Source organism: Bombina bombina, chromosome 1, assembly GCF_027579735.1.
Source record: "Bombina bombina isolate aBomBom1 chromosome 1, aBomBom1.pri, whole genome shotgun sequence".
Classification (NCBI taxonomy): domain Eukaryota; kingdom Metazoa; phylum Chordata; class Amphibia; order Anura; family Bombinatoridae; genus Bombina; species Bombina bombina.
The window spans coordinates 1,406,634,930-1,406,657,675 of NC_069499.1; the positions used below are offsets into that span (position 1 = coordinate 1,406,634,930).

Genomic DNA, 22,746 nt, shown 5'->3' on the forward strand with positions numbered 1-22,746 from the left:
GGTAAGTGCCTTTTGTTCTTCTGGGGCTAGAAGGCTGGCACTAAGGGGTTTAGGACTCTAGCATTATCCTGTTATTTATTTGGGACACAAACCCCCCTTAGTAAGGGTGTTTCTGGCAGCGTGCATGCATTGTAGATTTTAATACTATGGGGATTTAAGGGTTATAATCTCCTGCAACGCATGGAGTTAACACCTTTTTTTTTTAGTTTTGGGCGCCTTGCAAGCGATCCGGTGCCATTGTTATGTGTAGGAGACTGACTGAATGTGTGTTTTGCATGGAAACTTTGTAGGGCTACTGTTTATTTGTGATACACAGCAAGGGGTGTAAAAGAGGAGTGTCTCTTTTCTGCTGGGACAGTCTTTTTTCAGAATGGTGAAATTCGGCTTAGTAACAGCAGGATGAAGCCTGATTTTTGCACGCTTCATCTCCATGCTGTTCTGGGTATGTCTCCGCCTTCTTTTTTTCTTCAATAGGAGAGCGGCGCCATTTGGGCTGTCTCTCAAAGCAAGCGATCTGAGTTTTTTATAGCCCCGCCTTGGTTCCGGTTGTGATTGGAACAGTGATCCTTAAGCTCAGTGTCTGAGTCGGCTCAGTTAAGGCAGAGTCGGAATAGACCTGGGTTATTGTGAGGATTATTTCTATGTCCTGAATCAGGACAATGGCCTCAGGTTATACTGATATTGAGATAGTCACACATGTTTAAGTCGTCTAACAATCCGATATTATTTAACAGTCTGTTTTTGGGGAGTTTATTTGCGCTTTTTAATTTTTTAGGTATTCCCCTGTAGTTCTGCTAAACAACCTGGGTGATTTGCAATTCTGCTTACAGCAACATTAATGCAGGGGAGATAGATATATAGATATATAGATATATAGATATAGATATATAGATATAGATATAATATATTCTCCTGTTCCTAAGAAAACAAGTTTTTCTTGTACCTTATGTAACAAAGCTTTGTTTTGTTAATTGTTTTTTCTACACTACAATACTTAACTATATTTGTATATGTTAATAGTGCTACCTGAATATGCCTTTCAGATCTCATTATTCTAGGGCGAATTTTAAAGGATATTTTCCTTAGTCTCATGTCTCCCAGGATGATGCTGTTCAGGAAATGCCACAGCTTCTCCTTAATTGTCCCAAGCCTCTATGGCTTCGCATGCAGTGCCCTGGGTTCCTCTCATTCTCCTGGAGGAGTGTTTTTGTTTACAGATTTGTAACTTGGGTATCTTTTGCGGTATCTGCAGTTCTGTCTGTTTTTCCTTACATCAGGGAAAATTCAGGAGGAGATTTACTTTTTCAGATAGTAAGGTTTCTGCTTATTCTGTAAGTGGATCCGCCCCCTCTCCTAGGCTGGTGAGGAGGTTCCACTGGTTCTTAATGGGAATTTCAGATTTGAACAGTATAGTTCCTTCATATGATACTGGAGTGGAATACTTCAGATGTATGCTTGCACTCCTCGTGTGCTGTCAAAGGAGGTTTTAGCTACCTGGTTGATTCTGATACTCCTGTCATTGTCAACTCTTTGAAGTTTTGTAAACTTTATCAGTTTCTACAATTTTTTTTCTTCCTAGGTGGAAGTGTTTCTATTCATGCTATGGAGATTCCACAGGAATGGGAGGTACTCGAGATACTTTTCCCTCTATCTCCCGTCCTTTTAAAGGACTTTTCTGTTGCTGGCTCCATTTAAGTACAACTCGTAGAAGCTTTTCTTCTGGGGCCAGAGAGCTTTGACCCCTTTGGAGGGTAGCTAGCTTTTTTGGGTCCTTAGATAAAAGGACAGATAGCTCAGCATGCTATAGCTCTGTGGCTGACCTCTGAAGCAGCCCAAGGGTTGCCGGTTCGATCCTCAGCAAGGTCCACTCAGCTTTTCATTCTCCTGAGGTTGATAAAATTTGTGGTGCCTTGAGACCCTCATGGGTGATTAGCCGGGGTTTACAATGCAAAGCATTATAACAGTGTATTTAGAAGCTGGAGTTTAATTGTTCTTTCGGAGCAATGTACTGTACCAGCCCACTGATGGCGGTTGTGGCCTAGTGGTTAGCAAGCCTGGCTTGAAGATTCATGACTCGGAGCTTGTAATCAGTCATGGGCCTTTGTGTCCTTTCTTCAATACTTAACAAATCAGCAGGTCTTTAAGGCTTTGTGGCTGATTTATTGGTCAGTGGAGAAACCTACCTGTAGCTCAGTGATTCAGCCTAGGTTCATAGCTAGCAGTTTCAATGGTTTAGGTTTCTACAATTCCATGCTTCTGATTTTTCCTGTCAAAGTTGTGTCCTTGTTGGATTTGATCTGGCAGAATTATCCTACTTCCACATGTCAAGATAGTACGACTAACGGAAGGTTTTTTTTTTGTTTTTTTTTTTCTGCAGGGTTTGTCAGGTCTTAGTTTCCATCTAATCTTAGTTTCCATCTAATCTCAGTTTCATCTAAAATTTCCTCCCTTGGGCAGATTTCTCCTTCTAGAGTATCTGCTGTCCAGTTTGGATGAGAAGTTTTCCTTGAACTGAGATCAGGATCTTATCTCTGGGAGTTACTGTTCTAGTCTGGGAACGAGATCTAGATATTTCCTCAAGTTTTTTTTTCTCAGGTTCTGACCTTCAAAGTAATACCCACTTTCCTTTAGTACAAGAGCGGTCTGTTCATAGCGAACATAGACTTGAAGGATGTGTGTATTTTGTTCCTATGATCTGTATCTTCTCAAGTTTCTGAGTTTCGTCTTCCTAGAGGGACTTCTAGGTCTCGGAAAATGATCAGGTGTCATCCTTCCCTAGAGCAATCTCTTTTTTTAAGAGACCTAGTCAATCTTCTTTCCTATGTGGGAAATGATTCTGGAGAGGAGTTCCTTTACTTCAACTGCAAGGGTGATTTATGGGGGATCTTCATAGATTCTCTGTCTAATAGAAGATTTTTTTTTTTATCTGGGACCAGGTTATCAAGGGAATATTTGGATCTGACTAGGTATATAGATTGGGATCAGTGGATGAGAGACTCCCTCCGGTACTGGTATTCAGGAGGACCTGTCTCAGGGCGTGTGTTTCTGGAAACATTCCTGAAGATTTTTTATTTCGGAAGTGTCTGTGTTCCTCTTAAGTATGAGGGCAAGTTAATTTACTCTGATGGCTTAGCCTCAGTTGTCTTTAAATTGGCATTTCATTTCTATGACTTAATTCATCTACTAGGGGTTCCATAGTATTGTATGAGGTGATTGATTGCTCAGTGGCAATTCACAATGGCTGTTTGGTCTCCTCTCTCTAGGGGTGAACGTTTGGAGTATTAATCAGTCTGATAATTCTCTCTGGCGAGTGATTCTCTGTCTGGAGGTGTCTTCCAGGTAAACCCTAAAAGGGGGGTTCTGGAGCTGACAACTGCCGTTTCTCAGACTGCCGAGCTTATGTGGTAAGTTCAGGGTCATGTGGTCGCAGACTACCTTGCCAAATTTTCTGATGGTTGTTTTCTTAGGAATTAGTCTTGCATATCTAATTCCTCCATTTTTTTCTCTCCTTTCACGAGTTATCGTATCTAACAGGAGAAAGAGCCGATTAATATCTTAGCTCCTGCGTGGCCTCACAGGATCTGGTATGATGACCTAGAGTAATGGTCTCCTTTCCCTCCTTGGAGACTGTTTATGAGTAAGGACCTTCTGAATAGGGGACCTTCTTTCTCTTTATTTTCATCTTCTCTAGAGCCTACTGCTTGGATATTGATCGCTTAGTTGGTCTAAGCATGTTTTTTTTGCCTCAGTCTTTAAGACCGTGTTTCGGGCTTGCATGCCAATTCCTAGATTTTCCATAGCATTTAACGTAAATATCTTATTAGTTTGAATCCAAGGTTTTCTCTTGGAGTTGGGTCAGGATCCTGGGAATTGTCTTTCTCCAGAAAGGCTTGGAGTGGGCAGTACCCTCAGGGGTCAGATTTCTGTCTTACACATTCTACTATACAGGTGTATCATGGACGTGGTAAATGTACAATATGTGTCTACCATTAACAATGAGTGTTAATAGACCAATATCAACTGGAAGAGCCAAGTTATGTTATTTCTGGCTGTCCAATCTTTTTGTCAGGCCTGGGTCAGCATCAGGCCTGTGTTAAATCAGTTGCTCCACTTAGAAGTCGTAACCTTGTTCTTAACCTGGCATCAGGTCCTGTTTGAGCCTATACATTCCTTAGATATTAAGATGTTATCTTGGAAGGTTTTGTTTCTACTAAGAGAGTTTCTGAACTCTCGCCGATGCTTTATGGTCCCCTTATCTTCTCTTTTCCAAATAAGGTGGCTCTGCGTTCTACGTTAGTTTCCCTTCCTAGAGTGGTTTCAATAAGGTATACTGGTCAGGAAATATTTGTACCTTTTTTATTCCTTTCTCTTAAGGACGGTTTGTTCCACAACCTAGTTGTGGTGCTTGCGCAGTTGTGTTTTTTTTTTTTTTTTTTTTTTTGCAAAGGTCTTCTGTTGGTCTTCTGTTTTGTTTCTCTGGGAAATCCAAGGGTCAGAGAACTATGGTTCATTTTCATTCACTCTGGCTGAAGAGTTTTATCATTTGACCTATGTCACTGCTGGATTTTAGCCTCATGAGAGAGTCACGGCTCATTCCTTGAGGGCTGGTTCTTTTTTCTGTTGAACAAGTTTGCAGGACTGCAACTTAGTCTTCTATGCATACCTTTTCTATACTTATATATTTGACATGTTGCTTCTGCTGAAGTTTACTTTGGAAGAAATGTTTTTTGTTGTTGTTTTTTTTTAGGCAGTGTGGTGCCTTCTGTTTAGGTTACCTGTCTTGTCCCTCCCTTATCTGTGTCCTCTAGCTTGGGTATTGATTCCCAACAGTAATTGATGATGATCTGTGGACTCACCGTGTAATTAGAAAGAAAACAATTTATTTTTAAAGACACGATGAGTCCACGGATCATCTTAATTACTAATGGGATATTCACCTCCTGGTCAGCAGGAGGAGGCAAAGAGCACCACAGCAGAGCTGTTGAATAGCTCCTCCCTTCCCTCCCAGCCCAGTCATTCTCTTTGCCTATGTTAGTGATAGGAAGAGGTAAAGTGAGGTGTTAGATTAGATTCTTCAATCAAGAGTTTATTATTTTTAAAGTAGTGCCAGCGTGTGCTGCTTTGTTTTAGGGTGTAGCCGTAACCCATATCAGTCTCTACAGTAGAGCTTTGGTGGCTTTAGAGCAATGGGAACTTGTGGGACATAATTTTCACTGCGCCTCCCATAATTTACTTGCTGCCCTTATCCTTCAGTCTGAGATATTCGTTGACTCAGCATTTTGATTTCCTGTCTATGTGAGGGACAGGACCTCTCAAGCCTGAGAGCTGCCTTGCTGCCAGGCAGAAGACAAGGTAAGTTCTGCCGTAAGTTCTGGGGATAAGGTCTCAGAAATTTTAATAACCCATTCTATGACATAAGGGGCTATTTTTAACTATACAGTTCTTTATGTAGGGACATTGTTTCTTTCCTATGAGAAAGATATTTGGGCAGTGTATGGAACAGGGCACTGGGGTTGGAGAAAGCAGTGTTTTCTCTGAAGGAGGTACATTAATGGCTCCGGTGGTTTCACATTTAGTGTTGTATGGTGTCTTAGGTCACGCCCACGATGGTTCCGTTTTTTTGGCGCCATTCAGTAGCGCTTCAAGCTCTGAGACAGTGCGCAATTTCACCGGTCTGTTCTGGAGACGCATGAGAGATATGCGTTACTAGTGCAGACACGGTGCTTTTCCTGCATCATTTGGTTGACAGAAATTTTCAAGCAGAAAGAGAGTAACGCTGAAAATTGGAAATAAGATCGTTTTGGATCCTAACGATATACTGTCAGGTAGGAGCACTTCAGCAGAGTGCTGAGGTGCAGAGGTTTGGGGCAAGTTAATCGTTTTTGGTAGTACACAGGATAACGTTAATTTCACATTTTGCAGCAAAAATAAAAGAACCGTTTTAAATTTAAAGAGACAGTAACGGGTTGTTTTTTTTGTGTGTTTTTTTTTTACAATTATTTTTCCCAAATTAGTTGGATAATTTTTTTTTAATGATAATTTTATTTGGTAAATTGTGTGCAAGCATGGACCAAGGGGACTTACAATATGTCAACTGTGCTTTATGTTTTGACGCTAATGTGGAACCACCAATCCCTTTCTGTCCTTCATGTATTCAAATGACTAAGTTATAGGGATAATATTTCAGAGCCAGTCTCTTCTAAGGCAGATGTTGTCCAAGAGTCTAATGTTGAAGGTCAATTTATGCCGCAGTTTTCTCCGCAAACAGACATTCAGTAAACGAGGTATTGGACGCAATTGTAGCAATTTCAGACGTATCCTCCCAACAGCCTGAAGAGGAGGGTACTGCAGTAGCTTCTGAAGGATACATTTCAGATTCAGAGGGTTTAGTACCCCTGACGGATTCGGAGGTGGTATCTTTCAGATTTAAACTTGATCACCTTCGTCTGTTACTCAGGGAGGTTTTGATTACCGTGGATGATAGTGACTCCACAGTGGTGGTTGTCCCTCAGAAGTCTAGTAAACTGGACAGATATTTTGAGGTTCCTTCCTATACAGATGTATTTCCAGGCCCTAAGAGAGCTACTGAAATTATTGCAAAGGAATGGGAGAGACCGGGCATCCCTTTTTCTCCCTCTCCTATTTTTAAGAAAATGTTTTCAATAGCCGACTCTGTTAAGGAGGCTTGGCAAACTGTTCCTAAGTTAGAAGGAGCTGTTTCTACCCTTGCTAAAAGAACTACTATTCCCATAGAGGATAGTTATCAAATTGGGAGCGAAGATATCGATTTTCTCTATCTTGGCCCGCAGAGCCTTATGGTTAAAGCCTTGGTCTGCGGATGTGTCATCCAAGTCTAAACTTCTAGCCATTCCTTACAAGGGGAAGGCTTTGTTCGGACCCTATCTGAAGGAGATTATTTCTGATATCACGGGAGGTAAGGGTCATCTTCTCCCGCAAGACAAGAGAAATAAACAAAAAGGACGACAAAGCAATTTTCGTTCCTTTTGAAATTTCAAGGGAAACTCTTCCTCTTCCTCCTCCAAGCAGGAACAGTCCAAACCTACATGGAGACCCAGCCAGTCTTGGAACAAAGGAAAGCAGTCCAAGAATCCGGTTAGTGATTCCAAGACAGCATGAAGGGCATGCCCCCGATCCGGGACCAGATCTGGTAGGGGGCAGACTTTCCTTCTTCGTTCATGCCTGGGTTCGGGATGTCCAGGATCCCTGGGCAATAGAAATAGTGTCTCAGGGATACAAACTGGAGTTCAAGGTTTTTCCTCCCAGAGGCAAATTTCTAATTTCAAGATTATCTGCAGACCAGATAAAGAGAGAGGCGTTCTTACACTGTGTAGGAAACCTCTTCGCTCTGGGAGTGATTGTACCCATTCCGATTCAGGGACTGGGGTTTTATTCCAATCTATTCGTGGTTCCCGAAAAAGAGGGAACCTTCAGACCGATTCTAGACCTCAATAGTCTAAACAAGTTTCTCAGGGTACCGTCTTTCAAGGTGGAAACTATTCGTTCCATTGATCCAAGAGGGTCAATTTATGACAACAGTGGATATAAAGGACGCGTATCTACATGTTCCCATTGACAGGGATCATCACAAGTTTTTAAGGTTTGCCTTTATGGACAAACGCTACCAGTTTGTGGCTCTTCCTTTCGGTCTTGCCACAGCCCCCAGAATCTTCACAAAGGTGCTGGGATCTCTGTTGGAGGTTCTTCGATCAAAAGGCATTGCAGTGGCGCCTTATGTGGACGACATTCTAGTTCAAGCACCATCCTTTCAGCTAGCAAGATCCCACACGGACTTGGTGTTGTCCTTCCTAAGATCACACGGCTTGAAGGTGAATTTAGAAAAGAGTTCCTTAGTTCCAAACACAAGGGTGACTTTCCTAGGAACCATAATAGACTCTCTGTCTATGAAGATTTTTCTGACAGATGTCAGGAAATCAAAGATTATCGATACTTGTCTAGCCCTTCAGTCCACTCATCGTCCATCAGTGGCTCAGTGCATGGAGTTAATCGGACTGATGGTGGCAGCAATGGACATCATCCCGTTTGCTCGCTTCCATCTCAGAGCTCTGCAGTTGAACATGCTGAGACAATGGAACGGAGATTATTCGGACTTGTCCCCTCGGCTTCTTCTGGAGCAGGAGACAAGGGACTCTCTACAATGGTGGTTGTCTCTGGATCATCTCTCCCAAGGAATATGCTTTCGCAGGCCATCTTGGGTGATTGTGACAACAGATGCCAGCCTTCTAGGGTGGGGAGCAGTCTGGGGCTCTCTAAAGGCTCAGGGAATATGGACTTAGGCAGAGTCCGTTTTACCCATAAACATTCTGGAACTGAGAGCAATCTACAATGCTCTTCTGGCCTGGCCCCAGTTAGCCTCGGTTCAGTTTCAGGTACCAGTCGGACAACATAACGTCAGTGGCCTACATCAATCATCAGGGAGGAACAAGGAGTTCCTTGGTGATGGCAGAGGTTTCCAAAATAATTCAGTGGGCGGAGGCCCATTCTTGCTGTCTGTCGGTGATGCATATCCCAGGGGTGGACAACTGGGAGGCGGATTTTCTGAGCAGGCAGACCTTTCATCCGGGGGAGTGGAAACTCCATCCAGAAGTGTTCTCCAGCCTGATTCTCAAGTGGGGTCAGCCGGAGTTAGATCTCATGGCATCGCAGCAGAATGGAAAGCTCCCGAGATACGGGTTGAGATCCAGGGATCCCCAAGCGGAACTGATAGATGCTCTGGTGGCCCCTTGGAATTTCAATCTAGCATACCTGTTTCCTCCGTTTTGTTCTTCTTCCTCGAGTAATTGCTAGAGTCAAACAGGAAAGGGCCTCGGTGATCCTCATAGCACCGGCCTGGCCTCGCAGGATGTGGTATGCAGATCTGGTGGAGATGACATCTCTACCACCTTGGAGACTTCCGTTGAGGAAAGACCTTCTGGTTCAGGCGCCCTTCCTTCACCCAAATCTAGTTTCTCTGAAGCCGACTGCTTGGAGATTGAACGCTTAATTTTATCCAAGCGGGAGTTTTCTGATTCGGTTATAGAGACCATGATTCAGGCTCGTAAACCTGTAACTAGAAGGATTTACCATAAGATTTGGCGTAAATATCTTTATTGGTGGGAATCCAAGGGCTACTCATGGAGTACAGTTAGGATTCCTAGGATTTTGTCTTTTCTCCAGGAAGGTTTGGAGAAGGGTTTATCGACGAGTTCCCTAAAGAGTAAAATCTTGGCTTTGTCTATCTTGTTACACAAACGTCTGGCGGATGTCCCAGATGTACAGTCTTTTTGTCAGGCCTTAGTCAGAATCAGGCCTGTGTTCAAATCCGTTACTCCTCCATGGAGTCTTAATTTAGTTCTCAACGTTCAAGGGGCTCCGTTTGAGCCTATGCATTCCTTAGATATTAAGTTGTTATCTTGGAAGGTTTTATTTCTGGTGGCTATTTCTTCTGCTCGGAGAGTGTCTGAACTCTCGGCATTACAGTATGAGTCTCCTTATCTTATTTTCCATGCAAATAAGGTAGTTTTGCGTACCAAATTAGAATTTCTTCCTAAGGTTGTTTCTGATCGGAACATTAATCAGGAGATTGTTGTGCCTTCCTTGTGTCCTAATCCTTCTAAGAAGGGAAAGACTTTTGCACAATTTGGATGTGGTCCCTGCTTTAAAGTTTTACCTGCAGGCGACTAAGGACTTTGTTCAGTCTTCTTCTTTGTTTGTGGTTTTCTCAGGAAAACGCAAGGGACAGAAAGCTACGGCTACTTCTTTCTTTTTGGCTGAAGAGCATCATACGTTTTGCATATGAGACTGCTGGACAGCAGCCTCCTGAGAGAGTTACGGCTCATTCCACAAGGGCTGTTGCTTCCTCATGGGCATTCAAAAATGAAGCTTCTGTGGAACAGATTTGCAAGGCTGCAACTTGGTCCTCTCTTCACACTTTTCTTTCATGTAATTAGCAAGAGTCCATGAGCTAGTGACGTATGGGATATACATTCCTACCAGGAGGGGCAAAGTTTCCCAAACCTCAAAATGCCTATAAATACACCCCTCACCACACCCACAAATCAGTTTTACAAACTTTGCCTCCTATGGAGGTGGTGAAGTAAGTTTGTGCTAGATTCTACGTTGATATGCGCTCCGCAGCAGGTTGGAGCCCGGTTTTCCTCTCAGCGTGCAGTGAATGTCAGAGGGATGTGAGGAGAGTATTGCCTATTTGAATGCAGTGATCTCCTTCTACGGGGTCTATTTCATAGGTTCTCTGTTATCGGTCGTAGAGATTCATCTCTTACCTCCCTTTTCAGATCGACGATATACTCTTATATATACCATTTCCTCTACTGATTCTCGTTTCAGTACTGGTTTGGCTTTCTACTACATGTAGATGAGTGTCCTGGGGTAAGTAAGTCTTATTTTCTGTGACACTCTAAGCTATGGTTGGGCACTTTTTTATAAAGTTCTAAATATATGTATTCAAACATTTATTTGCCTTGACTCAGGATGTTCAACATTCCTTTATTTCAGACAGTCAGTTTCATATTTGGGATAATGCATATGAATAATTCATTTTTTTTCTTACCTTAAAAATTTGACTTTCCCTGTGGGCTGTTAGGCTCGCGGGGGCTGAAAATGCTTCATTTTATTGCGTCATTCTTGGCGCAGACTTTTTTGGCGCAAAAATTATTTTCTGTTTCCGGCGTCATACGTGTCGCCGGAAGTGGCGTCATTTTTGACGTTCTTTTGCGCCAAAAGTGTCGGCGTTCCGGATGTGGCGTCATTTTTGCCGCCAAAAGCATTTAGGCGCCAAATAATGTGGGCGTCTTTTTTTTTGGCGCGAAAAAATATGGGCGTCACTTTTGTCTCCACATTATTTAAGTCTCATTGATTTTTTGCTTCTGGTTGCTAGAAGCTTATTCACTGGCATTTTTTTCCCATTCCTGAAACTGTCATTTAAGGAATTTGATCAATTTTGCTTTATATGTTGTTTTTTCTTTTACATATTGCAAGATGTACCACGTTGAAGCTGAGTCAGAAGATACTTCTAGAATATCCCTGCCTGGGGCTGGAGCTACCAAAGCTAAGTGTATCTACTATAAACTTATGGTATCTGTTCCTCTAGCTGTTGTTTGTACTGTTTTGTCATGACAAACTGTTTATGCAGGTAATATTTCCTTTAAGTACTGTTACATTACCTGTTGCTGTTCTGTCAACATCTAATACTCAGAGTGTTCCTGATAACATAAGAGATTTTGTTTTTAAATCCATTAAGAAGGCTATGTCTGTTATTCCTCCTTCTAGTAAATGTAAAAAGTCTTTAAAACTTCTCATTTTTCAGATGAATTTTTAAATGAACATCATCATTCTGATAATGGTTCTTCTGGTTCAGAGGATTCTGTCTCAGAGGTTGATGCTGATAAATCTTCATATTTATTTCAAATGAAATTTATTCGTTCTTTACTTAAAGAAGTCCTAATTGCATTAGAAATTGAGGATTCTGGTCCTCTTGATACTAAATCTAAACGTTTAGATAAGGTTTTTAAATCTCCTGTAGTTATTCCAGAAGTTTTTCCTGTCCCTAGTGCTATTTCTGAAGTAATTTCCAGGGAATGGAATAATTTGGGTAATTCATTTACTCCTTCTCTAACGTTTTAAGCAAATTATATCCTGTGCCATCTGACAGATTAGAGTTTTGGGACAAAATCCCTAAAGTTGATGGGGCTGTCTCTACTCTTGTTAAGCGTTCTATTCCTACGGCAGATGGTACTTCCTTAAGGATCCTTTAGATAGGAAAATTGAATCCTTTCTAAGAAATGCTTACTTGTGTTCAGGTAATCTTCTTAGACCTGCTATATCTTTAGTGGATGTTGCTGCAGCTTCATCTTTTGGTTAGAAGCTTTAGCGCAACAAGTAACAGATCATAATTCTCATAGCATTTTTATTCTTCAACATGCTAATAATTTTATTTGTAATGCCATCTTTGATATCATTAGAGTTGATGTCAGGTATATGTCTCTAGCTATTTTAGCTAGAAGAGCTTTATGGTTTAAGACTTGGAATGCTGTTATGTCTTATAAGTCTACTCTGCTTTCCCTTTCTTTCCAGGGTAATGATCGTTTTCATTCCTTTTGTCACAACAAGGAACAAAAACCTGATCCTTCATCCTCAGGAGCGGTATCAGTTTGGAAACCATCTCCAGTCTGGAATAAATCCAAGCCTTTTAGAAAATCAAAACCAGCTCCTAAGTCCACATGAAGGTGTGGCCCTCATTCCAGCTCAGCTGGTAAGGGGCAGATTACGTTTTTTCTAAGAAATTTGGATCAATTCCGTTCACAATCTTTGGATTCAGAACATTGTTTCAGAAGGGTACAGAATTGGCTTCAAGATAAGGCCTCCTGCAAAGAGATTTTTTCTTTCCCGTGTCCCAGTAAACCCAGCGAAGGCTCAAGCATTTCTGAAATGTGTTTCAGATCTAGAGTTGACAGGAGTAATTTTGCCAGTTCCAGTTCTGGAACAGGGACTGGGGTTTTATTCAAATCTCTTCATTGTACCAAAGAAGGAAAATTCCTTCAGACCAGTTCTGGATCTAAAAATATTGAATCGTTATGTAAGGATACCAACATTCAAAATGGTAACTGTAAGGACTATCCTGCCTTTTGTTCAACAAGGGCATTATATGTCTACTATAGATTTACAGGATGCATATCTGCATATTCCGATTCATCCAGATCACTATCAGTTTCTGAGATTCTCTTTCCTAGATAAGCATTACCAGTTTGTGGCTCTGCCGTTTGGCCTAGCTACAGCTCCAAGAATTTTTTACGAAGGTTCTCTGTGCCCTTCTGTCTGTAATCAGAGAACAGGGATTTGTGGTATTCCTTATTTGGACGATATGTTGGTACTTGCTCAGTCTTCATATTTAGCAGAATCTCATTCGAATCGACTTGTGTTGTTTCTTCAACATCATGGTTGGAGGATCAATTTACCAAAAAGTTGATTGATTCCTCAGACTTAGGTAACCTTTTTAGGTTTTCAGATAGATTCAGTATCCATGACTCTATCTTTGATAGACATGAGACATCTAAAGTTGATATCAGCTTGTCGAAACCTTCAGTCACAATCTTTCCCTTCGGTAGCCTTATGCATGGAAATTCTAGGTCTTATGACTGCGGCATCGGACGCGATCCCCTTTGCTCGTTTTCACATGCGGCCTCTTCAGCTCTGTATGCTGAACCAGTGGTGCAGGGATTACACAAAGATATCTCAATTAATATCTTTAAAACCGATTGTACGACACTCTCTGACGTGGTGGACAGATCACCATCGTTTAGTTCAGGGGGCTAATTTTTTTCTTCCGACCTGGACTGTAATTTCAACAGATGCAAGTCTTACAGGTTGGGGAGCTGTGTGGGGGTCTCTGACAGCACAAGGGGTTTGGGAATCTTAGGAGGTGAGATTACCGATCAATATTTTGGAACTCGTGCAATTTTCAGAGCTCTTCAGTCTTGGCCTCTTCTGAAGAGAGAATCGTTCATTTGTTTTCAGACAGACAATGTCACAACTGTGGCATACATCAATCATCAAGGAGGGACTCACAGTCCTCTGGCTATGAAAGAAGTATCTCAAATTCTGGTTTGGGCGGAATCCAGCTCCTGTCTAATCTCTGCGGTTCATATTCCAGGAATAGACAATTGGGAAGCGGATTATCTCAGTCGCCAAACGTTGCATCCGGGCGAATGGTCTCTTCACCCAGAGGTATTTCTTCAGATTGTTCAAATGTGGGAACTTCCAGAAATAGATCTGATGGCTTCTCATCTAAACAAGAAACTTCCCAGGTATCTGTCCAGATCCCGGGATCCTCAGGCGGAGGCAGTGGATGCATTATCACTTCCTTGGAAGTATCATCCTGCCTATATCTTTCCGCCTCTAGTTCTTCTTCCAAGAGTAATCTCCAAGATTCTGAAGGAATGCTAGTTTGTTCTGCTGGTAGCTCCAGCATGGCCTCACAGGTTTTGGTATGCGGATCTTGTCCGGGTGGCCTCTTGCCAACCGTGGACTCTTCCGTTAAGACCAGACCTTCTGTCGCAAGGTCCTTTTTTCCATCAGGATCTCAAATCCTTAAATTTAAAGGTATGGAGATTGAACGCTTGATTCTTGGTCAAAGAGGTTTCTCTGACTCTGTGATTATAATATATCTCTCTAGATACAGATTTACGAGCCTGTAACATAGTATTAGAGTCTGGAAGACTTATATTTCTTGGTGTCTTTCTCATCATTTTTCCTGGCATTCTTTTAGAATTCCGAGAATTTTACAGTTTCTTCAGGATGGTTTAGATAAAGGTTTGTCTGCAAGTTCCTTGAAAGGTCAAAACTCTGCTCTTTCTGTTCTTTTTCACAGAAAGATTGCTAATCTTCCTGATATTCATTGTTTTGTACAAGCCTCGGTTCATATTAAACCTGTCATTAAGTCAATTTCTCCTCCTTGGAGTTTGAATTTGGTTCTGGGGGCTCTTCAAGCTCCTCCGTTTGAACCTATGCATTCATTGGACATTAAATTACTTTCTTGGAAAGTTTTGTTCCTTTTGGCCATCTCTTCCGCCAGAAGAGAATTGTCTGCTCTTTCTTGTGAGTCTCCTTTTCTGATTTTTCATCAGGATAAAGCAGTGTTGCGAACTTCTTTTGAATTTTTACCTAAGGTTGTGAATTCCAACAACATTAGTAGAGAAATTGTAGTTCCTTCATTATGCCCTAATCCTAAGAATTCTAAGGAGAAATCATTGCCTTCTTTGGATGTTGTTAGAGCTTTGAAATATTATGTTGAAGCTACTAAGACTTTCCGAAAGACTTCTAGTCTATTTGTCATCTTTTCCGGTTCTAGAAAAGGCCAGAAAGCTTCTGCCATTTCTTTGGCATCTTGGTTGAAATTTTTAATTCATCATGCCTATGTTGAGTCGGGTATAACTCCGCCTCAGAGGATTACAGCTCATTCTACTAGGTCAGTTTCTACTTCCTGGGCGTTTAGGAATGAAGCTTCGGTTGATCAAATTTGCAAAGCAGCAACTTGGTCTTCTTTGCATACTTTTACTAAATTCTACCATTTTGATGTGCTTTCTTCTTCTGAAGCAGTTTTTGGTAGAAAAGTACTTCAGGCAGCTGTTTCAGTTTGAATCTTCTGCTTATGTTTTCATTTAAACTTTATTTTGGGTGTGGATTATTTTCAGCAGGAATTGGCTGTCTTTATTTTATCCCTCCCTCTCTAGTGACTCTTGCGTGGAAAGATCCACATCTTGGGTAGTCATTATCCCATACGTCACTAGCTCATGGACTCTCTCTAATTACATGAAAGAAAACATAATTTATGTAAGAACTTACCTGATAAATTAATTTCTTTCATATTAGCAAGAGTCCATGAGGCCCACCCTTTTTTGTGGTGGTTATGATTTTTTTGTATAAAGCACAATTATTCCAATTCCTTATTTTTTTATGCTTTCGCACTTTTTTTCTTATCACCCCACTTCTTGGCTATTCGTTAAACTGATTTGTGGGTGTGGCGAGGGGTGTATTTATAGGCATTTTGAGGTTTGGGAAACTTTGCCCCTCCTGGTAGGAATGTATATCCCATACGTCACTAGCTCATGGACTCTTGCTAATATGAAAGAAATGAATTTATCAGGTAAGTTCTTACATCATTTATGTTTTTCAAAGTTTTACAAATTTGACACTTTTGCCTCGGCTGAGGCTGTTTTTGGGAGAAAGGTTCTTCAAGCAGTGGTGCCTTCCGTTTAGGTTCCCTGTCTTGACCCTCCTGTATCATCTGTGTACTCTAGCTTGGGTATTGAATCCCATTAGTAATTAAGATGATCCGTGGACTCATTGTGTCTTAAAAAAGAAAAGAAAATGTATGCATACCGGATAAATTTATTTCTTTTTTGACACAATGAGTCCACGGCCCGCCCTGTTCGTATAGACAGGTTGTGGGTTATTTTAAACTTCAGACACCTCTGCACCTTGGCTTTTCCTTTCTCTTCCTAACTTTGGTCGAATGACTGGAGTGGCAGGGAAGGGAGGAGCTATTTATCAGCTCTGCTGTGGTGCTCTTTGCCTCCTCCTGCTGACCAGGAGGTGAATATCCCATTAGTAATTAAGATGATCCATGGACTCATCGTGTCAAAATAGAAATAAATTTATCAGGTAAGCATACATTTTCTTTTATGCTTACTTGATTAGTTTATCAGAGAGTTTTTTTGTTATATAAACCTCTGCACCTTGTGTTGCTTTCTTTCTCTCCTTTCCCTTTGGTCGAATGACTTGGGGATTGTGGGTAGGAGGTGAAATTTAACAGCTTTGCTGTGGTGCTCTTTGCCTCCTCCTGCTGGCCAGGAGTGATATTCCCAACATGAATTGATGATGATCCGCGGACTCACCGCGTCAAGAAATAAATAGATTTATCAGGTAAGCATAAATTTTTTTTTTTTTTATTATTACTTTGTTGTTTTTGCATGCAGGTGATGTGACAAATTATTGGGTAAAACACAAGATGAAGGATCAGGGAGATTATTACTTCCATCTACGAACGTTTGATGGCACATGGGACCGACCTACAGGGTTCAGTTCCAACACAACTCATCTTTCAAGAGAGGAGATCCAGGTTAGATAAGCAGATGGAAATAGATAAAGATTTACCTAGATTACAGCTGCCCAATTTGGGCACAAACTTTCTCAGAACGGTTTATATCTGTTAACCATCTGTTTCAATGTATTTGTCCTTTTATAAATTGTAATATGTTTGAGGAGGTTCTGATTCATTTCCCAAACCCCTTTGGCATGAGACTTGAAGACAATAACGGAATGCATCAGTCTCTGATTAATTCTATCTACCATTGGATAGCTGAACTACTGGAATTTACTATTTTAAACAACTGCAATACCCCATGTTAAATGGAAAGCATATTCATTATTCTTAACAGTGTTTACTTGTGCATTGTGTGTAGAAGACTTTCATATTCAACAAAATACGCTATTTGCACACTGAATTTACGATTTGCACTTGTTTTGCAGTTGTACAGGTAATATTATTAACAAATCTGTACGTGCCGTCACTTCTCAGATTGTGAGTTAATGTTGGTGCAATTCGTATGTAACATATGTCCCTTTTCAGTCTTGTCAATGAAGTAAGCAGAATATTAAGCGTGTAAGTGCCATTAACGTATAACACTAATTGCAGAGTATTTCTTCTGTTATGTGTGATCAGTCCACGGGTCATCATTACTTCTGGGATATAACTCCTCCCCAACAGGAAATGCAAGAGGATTCACCCAGCAGAGCTGCATATAGCTCCTCCCCTCTACGTCAGTCCCAGTCATTCTCTTGCACCCAACGACTAGATAGGATGTGTGAGAGGACTATGGTGATTATACTTAGTTTTTATGACTTCAATCAAAAGTTTGTTATTTTAAAATAGCACCGGAGCGTGTTATTACTTCTCTGGCAGAGTTTGAGGAAGAATCTGTCAGAGTTTTTTACTATGATTTTAACCGGAGTAGTTAAGATCATATTGCTGTTCTCGGCCATCTGAGGGAGGTAAAGGCTTCAGATCAGGGGACAGCGGGCAGATGAATCTGCATTGAGGTATGTAGCAGTTTTTATTTTCTGAATGGAATTGATGAGAAAATCCTGCCATACCGTTAAAATGACATGTATGTATACACTTCAGTATTCTGGGGATGGTATTTCACCGGAACTACTCTGTTTAAGGTCACTAATCCTTTTTAATAACTATTTATCATGTTAAACGTTTTTGCTGGAATGTAGAATCGTTTACATTGCTGAGGTACTGTGTGAATAAATTTTTTGGGCATTATTTTCCACTTGGCAGTTTTTTTGCTTTAATTGTGACAGTTTCGTTTCTCTTCACTGCTGTGTGGGAGAGGGAGGGGCCGTTTTTGGCGCTCTTTGCTACGCATCAAAAAATACCAGTCAGTTACTTTTATATTTCCTGCATGATCCGGTTCATCTCTGATAGATCTCAGGGGTCTTCAAACTTCTTTGAAGGGAGGTAAATTCTCTCAGCAGAGCTGTGAGAATTCTTATAGTGACTGTGAATAAAAACGTTGCTTTGTATTTTTTATGTCAAATTTAATTATTGTTATTTTACTAATGGGAACAAACCTTTGCTAAAAGTTTTGTTGTTTTAAAGTTTGATGCTATAACTGTTTTTCAGTTCATTATTTCAACTGTCATTTAATCGTTAGTACCTCTTTGAGGCACAGTACGTTTTTTGCTAAAAAAGATTATAACCAAGTTGTAAGTTTTTTGCTAGTGTGTTAAACATGTCTGACTCAGAGGAAGATATCTGTGTCATTTGTTCCAATGCCAAGGTGGAGCCCAATAGAAATTTATGTACTAACTGTATTGATGCTACTTTAAATAAAAGTCAATCTGTACAATGTGAACAAATTTCACCAAACAGCGAGGGGAGAGTTATGCCGACTAACTCGCCTCACGCGGCAGTACCTGCATCTCCCGCCCGGGAGGTGCGTGATATTTTGGCGCCTAGTACATCTGGGCGGCCATTACAGATAACATTACAAGATATGGCTACTGTTATGACTGAAGTTTTGTCTAAATTACCAGAACTAAGAGGCAAGCGTGATCACTCTGGGGTGAGAACAGAGTGCGCTGACAATGCTAGGGCCATGTCTGATACTGCGTCACAGCTCGCAGAGCATGAGGACGGAGAGCTTCATTCTGTGGGTGACGGTTCTGATCCAAACAGATTGGACTCAGATATTTCAAATTTTAAATTTAAATTGGAGAACCTCCGTGTATTACTAGGGGAGGTCTTAGCAGCTCTCAACGATTGTAACACCGTTGCAATACCAGAGAAACTGTGTAGGTTGGATAAATACTTTGCGGTAACGGCGAGTACTGACGTTTTTCCTATACCTAAGAGACTAACTGAAATTGTTACTAAGGAGTGGGATAGACCCCGGTGTGCCGTTCTCACCCCCTCCAATATTTAGAAAGATGTTTCCAATAGACGCCACCACTCGGGACTTATGGCAAACGGTCCCCAAGGTGGAGGGAGCAGTTTCTACTTTAGCTAAGCGTACCACTATCCCGGTGGAGGATAGCTGTGCTTTCTCAGATCCAATGGATAAAAAATTAGAGGGTTACCTTAAGAAAATGTTTGTTCAACAAGGTTTTATATTACAACCCCTTGCATGTATCGCGCCGATTACGGCTGCGGCAGCATTTTGGATTGAGTCGCTTGAAGAGAACCTTAGTTCATCTACGCTAGACGACATTACGGACAGGCTTAGAGTCCTTAAACTAGCTAATTCCTTCATTTCGGAGGCCGTAGTACATTTAAACCAAACTTACGGCTAAGAACTCAGGATTCGCCATACAGGCACGTAGGGCGCTGTGGCTAAAATCCTGGTCAGCTGATGTTACTTCTAAGTCCAAATTACTTAATATACCTTTCAAGGGGCAGTCTTTATTTGGGCCCCGGTTTGAAAGAGATTATCGCTGACATTACAGGAGGTAAGGGCCACGCCCTACCTCAAGACAAAGCCAAAGCTAAGGCTAGACAGTCTAATTTTCGTCCCTTTCGGAACTTCAAAAACAGGAGCAGCATCAACCTCCACTGCACCAAAACAGGAAGGAGCTGTTGCTCGTTACAGGCAAGGCTGGAAGCCTAACCAGTCCTGGAACAAGAGCAAGCAGGCCAGGAAACCTGCTGCTGCCCCAAAGACAGCATGAACCGAGAGCCCCCGATCCGGGACCGGATCTAGTGGGGGGCAGACTCTCTCTCTTCGCCCAGGCCTGGGCAAGAGATGTTCAGGATCCCTGGGCACTAGAGATCATATCTCAGGGATACCTTCTAGACTTCAAATTATCTCCCCCAAGAGGGAGATTTCATCTGTCAAGGTTGTCAACAAACCAGATAAAGAAAGAAGCGTTTCTACGCTGCGTACAAGATCTGTTAATAATGGGAGTGATCCATCCGGTTCCGCGGTCGGAACAAGGACAAGGGTTCTACTCAAACCTGTTTGTGGTTCCCAAAAAAGAGGGAACTTTCAGGCCAATCTTAGATTTAAAGATTCTAAACAAATTCCTAAGAGTTCCATCGTTCAAAATGGAAACTATTCGGACAATCTTACCCATGATCCAAGAGGGTCAGTACATGACCACAGTGGATTTAAAGGATGCTTACCTTCACATACCGATCCACAAAGATCATCACCGGTATCTAAGGTTTGCCTTCTTAGACAGGCACTACCAGTTTGTAGCTCTTCCATTCGGATTGGCTACGGCTCCAAGAATCTTCACAAAGGTTCTGGGTGCCCTTCTGGCGGTACTAAGACCGCGAGGGATTTCGGTAGCTCCATACCTAGACGACATTCTAATACAAGCTTCAAGCTTTCAAACTGCCAAGTCTCATACAGAGTTAGTTCTGGCATTTCTAAGGTCGCATGGATGGAAAGTGAACGAAAAGAAGAGTTCTCTTTTTCCTCTCACAAGAGTTCCATTCTTGGGGACTCTTATAGATTCTGTAGAAATGAAGATTTACCTGACAGAGGACAGGTTAACAAAGCTTCAAAATGCATGCCGTGTCCTTCATTCCATTCAACACCCGTCAGTAGCTCAATGCATGGAGGTGATCGGCTTAATGGTAGCGGCAATGGACATAGTACCTTTTGCACGCCTACACCTCAGACCTCTGCAATTATGCATGCTAAGTCAGTGGAATGGGGATTACTCAGATTTGTCCCCTACTCTGAATCTGAATCAAGAGACCAGAAATTCTCTTCTATGGTGGCTTCATCGGCCCACACCTGTCCAGGGGGATGCCATTCAGCAGGCCAGACTGGACAATTGTAACAACAGACGCCAGCCTACTAGGTTGGGGCGCTGTCTGGAATTCTCTGAAGGCTCAGGGACTATGGAATCAGGAGGAGAGTCTCCTTCCAATAAACATTCTGGAATTGAGGGCAGTTCTCAATGCCCTTCTAGCTTGGCCCCAATTAACAACTCGGGGGTTCATCAGGTTTCAGTCGGACAACATCACGACTGTAGCTTACATCAACCATCAGGGAGGGACAAGAAGCTCCCTAGCAATGGTGGAAGTATCAAAGAAAGATAATTCGCTGGGCAGAGTCTCACTCTTGCCACCTGTCAGCAATCCACATCCCGGGAGTGGAGAACTGGGAGGCGGATTTCTTGAGTCGCCAGACTTTTCATCCGGGGGAGTGGGAACTTCATCCGGAGGTCTTTGCCCAAATACTTCGACGTTGGGGCAAACCAGAGATAGATCTCATGGCGTCTCGCCAGAACGCCAAACTTCCTCGCTACGGGTCCAGATCCAGGGATCCGGGAGCGGTTCTGATAGATGCTTTGACAGCACCTTGGAACTTCGGGATGGCTTATGTGTTTCCACCCTTTCCGCTGCTTCCTCGATTGATTGCCAAAATCAAGCAGGAGAGAGCATCAGTGATTCTAATAGCGCCTGCATGGCCACGCAGGACTTGGTATGCAGATCTAGTGGACATGTCATCCTGTCCGCCTTGGTCTCTACCTCTAAGACAGGACCTTCTGATACAGGGTCCATTCAAACATCAAAATCTAACTTCTCTGAAGCTGACTGCTTGGAAATTGAACGTTTGATTTTATCAAAACGTGGTTTTTCTGAGTCGGTTATTGATACCCTGATACAGGCTAGGAAGCCTGTTACCAGAAAGATTTACCATAAAATATGGCGTAAATACCTATACTGGTGCGAATCCAAACATTACTCCTGGAGTAAGGTTAGGATCTCTAGGATATTGTCTTTTCTACAAGAAGGGTTAGAAAAGGGTTTATCAGCTAGTTCATTAAAGGGACAGATTTCAGCTCTGTCCATCTTGTTACACAGGCGTCTGTCAGAAAATCCAGACGTCCAGGCTTTTTGTCAGGCTTTAGCTAGGATCAAGCCTGTGTTTAAAGCTGTTGCTCCGCCATGGAGTTTAAACTTAGTTCTTAACGTTTTACAGGGTGTTCCATTTGAACCCCTTCATTCCATTGATATAAAATTGTTATCTTGGAAAGTTCTGTTTTTAATGGCTATTTCCTCGGCTCGAAGAGTCTCTGAGTTATCAGCCTTACATTGTGATTCTCCTTATCTGATTTTTCACTCAGACAAGGTAGTTCTGCGTACTAAACCTGGGTTCTTACCTAAGGTGGTCACTAACAGGAATATCAATCAAGAGATTGTTGTTCCATCCTTGTGTCCAAATCCTTCTTCAAAGAAGGAACGTCTTCTACACAATCTGGATGTAGTTCGTGCCCTCAAGTTCTACTTGCAGGCAACTAAAGATTTTCGCCAAACTTCTTCCCTGTTTGTCGTTTATTCTGGACAGAGGAGAGGTCAAAAAGCTTCTGCTACCTCTCTCTCTTTTTGGCTTCGTAGCATAATACGTTTAGCCTATGAGACTGCTGGTCAGCAGCCTCCTGAAAGAATTACAGCTCACTCCACTAGAGCTGTGGCTTCCACTTGGGCCTTTAAGAATGAGGCCTCTGTTGAACAGATTTGCAAGGCTGCAACTTGGTCTTCGCTTCATACTTTTTCCAAATTTTACAAATTTGACACTTTTGCTTCTTCGGAGGCTATTTTTGGGAGAAAGGTTCTTCAGGCAGTGGTTCCTTCTATATAATGAGCCTGCCTATCCCTCCCGTCATCCGTGTACTTTTGCTTTGGTA

The 22,746-nt window shown here is 41.9% G+C and overlaps 1 protein-coding gene across 1 annotated transcript in view; it reads left to right on the plus strand.

Moving 5' to 3' along the window:
- Window positions 1-22,746, plus strand: part of IQGAP3 (IQ motif containing GTPase activating protein 3) — a 297,924-nt gene that overhangs the window by 30,913 nt on the left and 244,265 nt on the right. The window contains exon 18 of the mRNA XM_053705201.1: window positions 16,512-16,654. Coding sequence (XP_053561176.1) covers window positions 16,512-16,654 — 143 coding nt within the window. The remainder of the gene's footprint in view (window positions 1-16,511; window positions 16,655-22,746) is intronic.